Source organism: Octopus bimaculoides, chromosome 30, assembly GCF_046866305.1.
Source record: "Octopus bimaculoides isolate indiv1 chromosome 30, ASM4686630v1, whole genome shotgun sequence".
Classification (NCBI taxonomy): Eukaryota; Metazoa; Mollusca; class Cephalopoda; order Octopoda; family Octopodidae; genus Octopus; species Octopus bimaculoides.
The window spans coordinates 13,359,325-13,370,898 of record NC_142957.1 but is presented as its reverse complement, the minus strand read 5'-3'; the positions used below and the strand labels follow the sequence as shown (position 1 = coordinate 13,370,898).

Below are 11,574 nucleotides of genomic sequence, written 5' to 3'. Positions count from 1 at the left end.
TGTCAAGATATTAAATAGCTATGAGCCCTTGAATCCCAAACTAATGCAGTACATGGTCTTCACTCAGATGTTTTGTCAAGATATTAAATAGCTATGAGCCCTTGAATCCCAAACTAGTGCAGTACATGGTCTTCACTCTAGACAGAATGACCGGGACCTTTGGAACAATGCAGTGATGTCCATTTTGGGGGCCGGTATAGCTCTCAATGTGAAAGTTGGGTGCCAACACCTCCAACTATTTCTATATGTATATTGTTGTTGTTGGCACTCCATTGCATACGACGTTGAGGGTTCCAGTTGATCCGATCAACGGAACAGCCTGCTCGTGAAATTAACGTGCAAGTGGCTGAGCACTCCACAGACACGTGTACCGTTAACGTAGTTCTCGGGGATATTCAACGTGAAACAGAGTGTGACACGGCTGACCCTTTGAATTACAGGCACAATAGAAACAGGAAGTAAGAATGAGAGAAAGTTGTGGTGAAAGAGTACAGCAGGGTTCGCCACCATCCCCTGCCGGAGCCTCGTGGAGCTTTTAGGTGTTTTTGCTCAATAAAAACTCACAACGCCTGGTCTGGGAATCGAAACCACAATCCTATGACCGCGAGTCCGCTGCCCTAACCACTGTGCCATTGCACCTCCACTCCATATGTATATCACAACATATTTCTCTCATCTTCTCTCCAGGAATTAGAATCGTAACTGTTCCAGTCTCTCCCAAGTAGCTCAGCTTTTCCATTGATGTAATCTTTCTGGTGTAGCGTCACTGAACTGCCTCAAGTTTCACTATTAATTTAACACTGTGGGGGTGACCACTGATGAGAGCAATGGTCAAATGGCTGAGGACATATATCCTCCACAAGACCAACATGATTTTCTGGTCCCTTTTTCTATTTTTTGCTGTGTTTCAGTTATTGGATTGAGGGATCACCTCGAAGGGATTTAGTTAAATAAACCGGCCTCCGTACTTATTTTTTAAGCCTGGTAATTATTTTAATTTGTTGTTTTTGCTGAACTGCCAAGTCAGAGAACATACACAAACCAACACTGGTTGTTATGTAGTGATAGGGGACGTCCACAGCCACAAACACACACACACACACGCACACATATATATGCGAGGCTTCTTTCAGTTTCCATCTACCAAATCGACCTGGGGAAGGTGGTAAGCTGGCAAAACTGTTAGTATGCTGAAAGAAATACTTCATCATCATCATCATCATCATCGTTTAACGTCCGCTTTCCATGCTAGCATGGGTTGGACGATTTGACTGAGGACTGGTGAAACCGGATGGCAACACCAGGCTCCAGTCTGATTTGGCAGAGTTTCTACAGCTGGATGCCCTTCCTAACGCCAACCACTCAGAGAGTGTAGTGGGTGCTTTTACGTGTCACCCGCACGAAAACGGCCACGCTCGAAATGGTGTCTTTTATGTGCCACCCGCACAAGCCAGTCCAGGGGCACTGGCAACGATCTCGCTCGAAAATCCTACAGGAGCCAGTCAGGCGGTACTGGCAACGGCCACGCTCAAAATGGTGCATCTCATGTGCCACCCGCACAAGAACCAGTCCAGGGGCACTGGCAACGATCTTACTTGGCTTGCCGGGTCTTCTCACGCACAGCCCATTTCCAAAGGTCTCGGTCCGTAGTCATCGCCTCGGTGAGGCCCAATGTACGAAGGTCTTGCCTCACCACCTCAGCCCAGGTCTTCCTGGGCCTACCTCTTCCACGGGTTCCCTCAACTGTTAGGGTGTGGCACTTTTTCACGCAGCTATCCTCCTCCATTCTCACCACATGTCCATACCAGCGCAATCGTCTCTCTTGCACGCCACAACTGATGCTTCTAATGTTCAGCTTTTCTCTCAAGATACTTACACTCTGACGGGTATTCACATTGACATTACACATCCAACGGAGCATACTGGCTTCATTCCTTGCGAGCTTACGTATGTCCTCAGCAGTTACAGCCCATGTTTCACTGCCATGTAGCATGGTTGTTCGTACGCATGCGTCATACAGTCTGCCTTTTACTCTGAGTGAGAGTCCCTTTGTCGCCAGCAGGGGTAAGAGCTCTCTAAACTTTGCCCAGGCTATTCTTATTCTAGCAGCTACACTTTCAGCGCACCCACCCCCACTACTAACTTGGTCGCCCAGATAGCGGAAGCTATCGACTACCTCTAGTTTTTCACCCTGGAATGAGATAGAAGTTGTTTCCTGTTTGTTTGCAGTCTTTATTGCACCTGAACATCTGCCACAAACAAAAACTAACTTGCTAGTTAACCTGCCTTTGATGTTGCTGCACCTCTTATGTGTCCATAGCTTGCACCGGGTACATCTTATAGAGTTACTACCTACTCCTTTTCTACATACTGAGCAGGGCCATCTACCTGAAGGGGTTTGTGTTTTATCTACCTTCCTACTTATTAGGATTTTGGTTTTAGCTAGGTTGACTCTAAGGCCCTTCAGTTCTAGACCTTGCTTCCACACCTGAAACTTCTCCTCTAGTTCTGATAGTGACTCCGCAATTAGGGCAAGGTCATCAGCATAGAGGAGCTCCCAGGGGCAACCTGTCTTGAACTCCTCTGTGATTGCCTGGAGGACTATGGTAAATAATAGGGGGCTGAGGACGGAACCTTGGTGGACCCCTACCTCTACCCGGAATTCATTGCTGTACTGCTGTACTCATTTCCAAATTCATTGCTGTACTCATTTACTTAGTGGTCTAAATTAAAACCTTGCATCAAAATTTCTCGTTAATTCATGTTCCAAACACCAGATTAGTAACGATTAAGTCCCCTCCCGCAAAACTGTTACAGGCCTTGTGCCTGTAATAGAAAGGGTTATTATTTTCAGAATTAATTAAAACGAAGGCAGTTGGTGGTAACAAAAGCATTAAAGTGATCAGACATTTCTCTCACATCTATTTTGTTGTTTCCTAAATACGGTTCTCTCTGTTTCAATCTTTCCAGGTTTATTGAAGTCTGTGAAAAAGTCTGCCCTCATGAAGAACAAGGTAAAATGTATGGAAGAAATCTGCCGACTGCTCGAAACATGTTCAAAAGAGGTACCAGAAACTTCTGTCTCTTTGTATGTTCTGCTGAGGTTTGTGGGTAAGAAGTAGGGGAGTTAGCATTATGATTGTGTTTCTTATCCCTAAATTCGGGTGTGAAATGGGATAATCCGGTGCAATTGTTTGGATACTGACCTGGTCAGTAGGGGTACATGTGTCTGTGGAGTGCTCAGTCACTTGCACGTTAATTTCACGAGCAGGCTGTTCCGTTGTTCCTTTGATGCTTGTACCTGTTGAAGTCATTTGCCCTTTTCTTTCTTAATTAGTGAATTCCACATTGTATTTTTTTGTTTTTTACTTTCAAAAATAAACCATTTCAGAAGAACAGAAAAATTAACCAGGTTGTATCTGTACTGGACGTTAAGAATCTTGGCCAGAAGCACCTCTGGAAACCAGGTAGGTTATGCTGTAATGATCACTGCTGTTATTTCTGAAAGTATGTCTATATCTGTGTGTCTGTTTGCCAGCTTGTCTATCATTGTTTAGCCCTAGGTCAATGCTGTTCAAGCAGACCTATGATCAAAACCGTGTATTCATGTGTGTATATGTGTGTATACTTATATATGTCTTGGGTATGACTTGAAACTGCATCTGGTCGTGAGAGGCTTTGGTACAAGAGTTTCTAGGTTTTGAGGAGTGTGGTATCACTTTTAAGCCATTAGTGTTCCCAGGTCTAACTCTCACCTGGAGTAGTAGCACCTATCAAGGCCCCAGTTATAGGTTAATTAGCTTATTAAGGCTTACCTGCCTGTGCATGTGATGGCGCATGGCCGAGTGGTTAGGCATTCATGATTGCGAGATTGCGGTTTCACGTTCAGGACTAAGTGGTGTGATGTGTTCGTCTCACATTGTTCTGCAAGCCCTTCAGGACCTGACGTGTAGCACATTGTACACCTGTTCAATCAACATCGATTTGATGGAGGCAGGTGAGCTAATGTACAGCACACACAGGTGAGCACTATAAACGAATCACTTGTGCAGGTTGATCAATAAAAAAGGCTGAACGCTTACATGGCGTCTTGGACGAGAGAGGCCATCTTCATATATATATATATAGCGTTTGTGATTTCAATTCCTAGATTAGGTGGTGTGTTTGTGTTTCTTGAGCAGAACACTTCATCTCACACTGCTCTGCAATCACCATGACAACTGACAAGCAGAGTGAGCTAACGTGTAGGTTGTCCAACAAGAAATTGCAGAACTGTGTTTTTCAAACTGTGAGAGACTCCCACCATCACCCGTGCATGTGAAGACTGGATCCGGTGGACTTTAGTGTTAGAAACCTTCATGGTAGAGAGACGACTAGGTGTGCAGAGAGCAAGACATCTTGGTCATCCATTGCGTCCGTCTCCGTCCCTGGTCGTCTTGACCTGGTCTTGCCACTGGATCGAAGGTAGTCGCAGACGAGAGTACGATGTGAATAGAGCGCAACTCTTCTTCATCGTGCAAGTCAGCAGTCATTCTTGAGGACCACCAGATGGCCTTACCACTCTGTTGCATGAACATCAGAGTTACATATGCACCCATTCATGTATGTATATACGTGTGTGTAACGCAAATTCAGTGTTGAAAATCTAAAAACGATAATTAAGGGAAATAACTCCCGTAATGGGGGGGGGGACGATAATCAAGGGAAATAACTCCTGTAATGGGGGGATAATCCAAGGTTTTTTTGAAAATAGGACGAAGGTGCATGCGATTCTTTATGTATATATGTATGTATGTATGCATGCATGTATGTATAACGTCCGCTTTCCATGCTAGCATGGGTTGGACGATTTGACTGAGGACTGGCTACACCAGGCTCCAATCTGATTTGGCAGAGTTTCTCCGAGAGTGTAGTGGGGTGTTTTACGTGCCACTGGCACAAAGGCCAGTCAGGCGGCACTGGCAACGGCCATGCTCAAAATGGTGTATTTTACGTGCCACCTGCACAGGAGCCAGTCTAGCGGCACTGGCAACGATATATATATATATATATTGATTGACCGTTGACTGAACACTATTCAATTTTTTTTCTCCGTGTTTTTCTCCTTGTCTCCGTATTCTTTCTGTTGAAGAGCGTAGCTCGAAACGTCAAAGACTTTCCGTATTCCTGAGCGTCATACTAATACATCCTTTTGTTATTTACACCACCTGTCCTCGTCTGTTGTTTTTTCGTACATTCTCCCATATATATATATATGTATATATATTTATATATGTGTATTTCTTCTATCTTAATGAATAAAAATTCTTCTGATAGAATAAATGAGAAGGTTACAATTTTAATATCAAAGATCCCTATGGATCACACAGGTTGTAATCCTTCGAAACATATGTAGGAATAAAGTATGCAATTATAACATGCGTTTTCTCCAATCCTTAAATTCTTAAATATATTTATATATGTGTATATATATTTATTTATTTATTTATGGTAATCTTTTGCACAAAATAATACTACAAACCTTTTCTTCATTTTATTCTTTCTTTCAATGTACGTTATTTTTTCTTATACTCCTACCTGTCAGGTGTGAAAGCTTTCTGTGAGATAATCAGTATGTTTGAAGATCATTACCCGGAAGTATTAAAACAATGTTTTATTATCAATGGTAAGTATTAACACAATCTCTCTTTCTCTCTTACGTCATCATCATCCTTTTCATGTCTCCTTTTCCATGCTTGCATCAGTTAGACAGGGTTTGTTGGTGTAGCTTTTCTATGGCTACATGCCCTTCCTGTTGTAACACTCACCTATTTCCAAGAAAGGTAATGTTTCCCCATGGCCAGACATATTTTTCGTAGGAGACTGGAAATGAACAAGCCCACTTGTATGGCGGTGATGTTTGTTTACAATCAGCATGCGATGTGTAGACAAGGATACACATAAAGACTCACACACACACACGCACTCATACACTTGCATGCACAAACATACATACACACACACACACACACACACACATACACACACACACATGTGCAGGCACACACACACACTCATACACAGAGCATGCGGTGTGTAGACAAGGGTACACATAAGCATTCAGACACACACACACACACACATGCACACATATGTACAAGCACACACACACACACACACACATGCACCCACATACACACATATGTGCAAGCACACACACACACACACACACATGCACCCACATACACACATGCACCCACATACACACATATGTGCAAGCACACACACACACATGATGAGATTCCTCAGTTTTCGTACTCTAGGCACAAGGCCCGAAAAATTTTGGGGGAGGGGACCAGTTGATTAGATCGACACCAGAACGCAACTGGTACTTAATTTTTCGACCCGGAAAGGATGAAAGGCAAAGTCGACCTCGGCGGAATTTGAACTCAGAACGTAAAGACAGACGAAATAGTCCATTCCCTGAAATTGCTGGCCATGTGCCAAAATTTGAAACCAGTGTTCAGTCTTGGTATTGCAGATTGATAACTTGTTGATAACATCAGTCGATAATGTATGTTGATAACATGTTGCTAACCTGTGTGAGGGGGGGGGGGCTTAGTGGTTAGGGACATTTGGCTCATGGTTGTAAGGTTGTGAATTTGATTCCTGGTGGTGCGTTGCTTCAGTCCATCCAGCTGGCTAAAATGAATAGGACCTGTATTTCAAAGGGGCCAACCTCGTCGTGTCCTGTGTCACACTGAATTTCATAAGAACTACATTAAGGGCATGCATGTCTGTGGAGTACTCAACCATTTGTACATTAATTTCATGAACAGGCTGTTCTGTGGATCGAATCAGCTGGGACCCTCGTTGTCGTGACTGAGTGCCAAGGGGCTGCGTTGACAATGTGTATTGATGTGTTTTCATAATGTGCAATTGCAATTGATAACATGCATTGAGACTGTGTCCTGATAATGTGTGCTAGTAATTTGCAGTGATATATGTTGATAATAACATATGGATAACTGTGTTGATAACCCATGTTGACAACATGTTGCTAACTTGTTTTATCAAGATGCATTGAAAATCGATATCAGTTTTGGTATTGTGTTTCTGTAACATATATCATCCTCTTATTCTCCATTCTTCCTTTCTCTCTTTCTCTCCAACAGCTGCCTCCATTTTCCCCTACCTCTTCAATATAGTCCGACCATTCCTTAGTTCAGCGACTCAGAATAAAATCCATGTTCTTGGAGGTAGGTAACAACACACTTTTTCTCGATTTCTAACTTTTTTTATTAATGTTTATGTTATATATATATATATATATATATATATATTATTTTGCTTAAAAGAGTTCCAACACTGTCTGTTTTTTATGTTTTATTTATATTCCTGCAGAACCAATGTGGGGTATAGAATATGGAATATACAATATATAATATAATATAATATACAATATACAATATAAAATAAAATAAAATAAAAATGGATGGCACCATGAAAGAAAGTATTGAATGTAGATGAAATATTGAGTGTTCAATATAAAGGATCAAATATATAAATATATAAATATAAATATATAAAGGTGACTCGAGTTTCAGGGCTATTTCCCTTCGTCATGGCCGGTATGACAGACTTTAACAGACTAAATAGCCCTGAAACTCGAGTCGCCTTTATATATTTATATTTATATATTTATATATTTGATCCTTTATATTGAACACTCAATATTTCATCTACATTCAATACTTTCTTTCATGGTGCCATCCATTTTTATTTTATTTTATTTTATATTGTATATTGTATATTATATTATATATTGTATATTCCATATTCTATACCCCACATTAGTTCTGCAGGAATATAAATAAAACATAAAAAACAGACAGTGTTGGAACTCTTTTAAACAAAATAATATATTCCTCTATACACAATCATACAAAAAAACCACCTTTTTTGTATTTATTTTTACTCGCATATATATATATATATATATATATATATATATTTATGGCTCCCGTAGGATTTTCGAGTGAGATCGTTGCCAGTGCCCCTGGACTGGCTTGTGCGGGTGGCACATAAAAGACACCATTTCGAGCGTGGCCGTTTTCGTGCGGGTGACACGTAAAAGCACACACTACACTCTCTGAGTGGTTGGCGTTAGGAAGGGCATCCAGCTGTAGAAACTCTGCCAAATTAGATTGGAGCCTGGTGTTGCCATCCGGTTTCACCAGTCCTCAGTCAAATCGTCCAACCCATGCTAGCATGGAAAGCGGACGTTAAACGATGATGATGATGATGATGATGATATATATCATCATCATCATCATCATCGTCGTTTAACGTCTGCTTTCCATGCTGGCATGGGTTGGACAGTTTGACCGAGGACTGGCAAGCCAGACTGGCTCCTGTGCAGGTGGCACGTGAAAAAACACTATTTGAGCGTGGTCGTTGCCTGTACCGCCTGACTGGCTCTCGTGCCGGTGGCACATAAAAGCACCCGCTACACTCTCGGAGTGGTTGGTCAGATCACATTGGAGCCAGGTGCAACTACCTGGCGCGCCAGTCCTCACTCAAACCGTCCAACCCATGCCAGCATAGAAAGCGGACGTCAAACGACGACGACAATGATGATGATGATATATATATGTATACATATATCTATATACATATATATATATGGACAGATAGATATGAATATCATTTGAGGTAAGTTTGACTGCTATTTCTAAAGGTCAAGTGGACCACATGATAGACTCTGTTGCTTATTTTTAGCAGGTATTATTGATATTGTATCCTATTGTGTTTACCATTCCAGTCAATTACCTCTCAACATTACAGCGGTACATTGATGCCGACCAAATTCCAGCATTTTACGGTGGAACTGTTCATGATGCAAATGGTGACCCAAAGTGTTCCTTACAGGTCAGTAACAATCTCACGAGAAACTGAAAGAAGCCCGTCGTATATATGTATGTGTGTGTATATGTTTGTTTGTGTATATGTTTGTGTGTCTGTGTTTGAACCTCCCCCACCACCATCGCTTGACAACCGATGCTGGTATATATTTTTAACCTTTCTTTCCACTGCCTTCCCTGCTTTTTCAGATATGTTATGGGGGTGAGGTCCCCCCGTCTTACTACTACAATAGAGAATTACTGCATGGACCAACTAAACCTAATGAGCTGTTGGTAAATGCCAGGTCTTCAGCTGAGGTTTGCATTGATGTGGATCAACCAGGGAGTTTATTATCGTGAGTTTACTTTTGTTGTTTTTTGTTTTTTGTTGTTGTCATTGTTGTTGCGGAGACGCAATAGCCCAGTGGTCAGGGCAGCGGACTCGCGGTCATAGGATCGCGGTTTCGATTCCCAGACCGGGCGTTTTGAGTGTTTATTGAGCGAAAGCACCTAAAGCTCCATGAGGCTCCGGCAGGGGGATGGTGGCAAACCCTGCTGTACTCTTCCACCCCACAACTTTCTCTCACTCTTTACTTCCTGTTTCTGTTGTGCCTGTATTTCAAAGGGGCCAGCCTTGTCACACTGTGTCACGCTGAATATACCCCGAGACCTACGTTAAGTGTACACGTGTCTGTGGAGTGCTCAACCACTTGCACGTTAGTTTCACGAGCAGGCTGTTCCGTTGATCGGATCAACTGGGACCCTCGACGTCGTAAGCGACGGAGTGCCAACACACAACATATTTGCTTCAAGATCCAATGTTTGAAAATGGAATTATTTCACGTTCTTCAGAAGTTTATGAATTCTTATGAGATCAGTTATATTTCTAATGTTTTTTTTTTTTGCCTCCCATCCTTTTTCAATTCTCCACATCTTTTTTGCAGCTGGCAGCTCACTACAATTGACTGTGATATTTATTTTGGGGTTTACAAATTGTATAAAAAGGGTTCTGAAGCTGTGGAGAAGACCAGTGTTGTTCCTCAGCAACAAATAGACAACCATCTTGTGCCTGAAATCAGTAATTTTGTCTGTGAAGAATCAGGAAGTTGTATGTATTTCATTTACTCTTTACTCTTTTACTCTTTTACTTGTTTCAGTCTTTTTGACTGTGGCCATGCTGGAGCACCGCTTTTAGTCGAGCAAATCGACCCCAGGACTTATTCTTTGGAAGCCTAGTACTTATTCTATCGTTCTCTTTTGCCGAACCGCTAAGTTACGGGGACATAAACACACCAGCATCAGTTGTCAAGCGATGTTGGTGGGACAAACACAGACACACAAACATATACACGCACATACATATATATATATATATATATATATATATATATATATATATATATATATATATATATATATATATACATATACATACACACACACACACACACACACACACACACACACACACACATATATATATATATATATACGACAAGCTTCTTTCAGTTTCCATCTACCAAATCCATTCACAAGGGTTTTGGTTGGACTGAGGGTATAGTAGAAGACATGCCCAAGGTGTCACTAAGTGGGAGTGAACCTGGAATCATGTGGTTGGGATGCAAATTTCTTACCACACAGTCATGACTGTGCCTATATATATTTTTTTATTTATATTTATATTATATATATACATATATATATATATATATATATATATATATATATATATATATATATATATATATATATATATATATGGGCACAGAATGTGGTGTGTGGTAAGAAGCAAGCTGCCTCAACCACATGGTTCCAGGTTCAGTCCCACTGTGTGGCACTTTGGGCAAGTGTCTTCTACTATAGCCTTGGGCCAACCAAAGCCTTGTGAGTGAATTTGGTAGACGGAAACTGAAAGAAGCCCGTCGTATATATCTATGTGTATGTGTCTTTGTGTCTGTCCTACCATCACCACTTCACAACCGGTGTTGGTGTGTTTACATCCTCATAACTTAGGAGTTCGGCAAAAAAAACAAAAAGACCAATAGTGTAAGTACTAGGTTTAAAAAAAAAAAATTTGGGGGTCAATTTGTTTGGCTAAAACTCTTTAAGTCAGTGCTCCAGTCAAATGTCTGAAACAAATAAATGAAAAGAAAAAAAGAATATATATTTTTATTTATCCTTTTATATATATTTTATTTATATTACATATACATTTATATTTATATATATACATATATATATATATTTTTTTTATAGATTCGTTCCTCTTTGACAATACTCACAGCTGGTTCAGAAGCAAACGAGTTCTTTATAGAATTGATGTTACCCTTCCAGAAGCCAGTCCACCCAGAGAATAAAAATAATGATGTTGTTGTTGTTCCTATCGTTGTTGTTTTTTTCGTTATTGAGATGTGGTGGAGCATCGAAGAGAATACCTGTCCAGTACTTACTGAGGTTCAGGTACTCAATTGCAACTGTTTCTTTTTAGCTTGTTGCATTTTACCTTTTGTAATGCTATTGTTTGATCCAGTTTCTTATTTGTTCATTGCCCACAAGGAGCTAAAGAGGAGACAAACAAGGGCAGACAAAGGGATATCTGAGTTCGGCGGAATTTGAACTCAGAATGTAACGGCAGACAAAATACCGCTAAGCATTTTGCCTGGTGTGCTAACGTTTCTTATTTCTTTATTGC

The 11,574-nt window shown here is 41.0% G+C and overlaps 1 protein-coding gene across 4 annotated transcripts in view; it reads left to right on the top strand.

Annotated features, from left to right (window-relative positions):
• LOC106872537 (SEC14-like protein 2) overlaps positions 1-11,258 on the top strand; it is a 23,365-nt gene extending 12,107 nt beyond the window's left edge. For all 4 annotated transcript variants that reach the window (XM_089345805.1, XM_089345807.1, XM_089345806.1 and 1 more), the window contains exons 6-13: positions 2,971-3,065; positions 3,392-3,467; positions 5,585-5,665; positions 7,155-7,238; positions 8,804-8,910; positions 9,093-9,238; positions 9,827-9,990; positions 11,139-11,258. In XM_089345805.1, coding sequence (XP_089201931.1) covers positions 2,971-3,065; positions 3,392-3,467; positions 5,585-5,665; positions 7,155-7,238; positions 8,804-8,910; positions 9,093-9,238; positions 9,827-9,990; positions 11,139-11,239 — 854 coding nt within the window. In that variant the 3' untranslated portion in view covers positions 11,240-11,258. The remainder of the gene's footprint in view (positions 1-2,970; positions 3,066-3,391; positions 3,468-5,584; positions 5,666-7,154; positions 7,239-8,803; positions 8,911-9,092; positions 9,239-9,826; positions 9,991-11,138) is intronic.
• Positions 11,259-11,574: the final 316 nt, after the last annotated feature.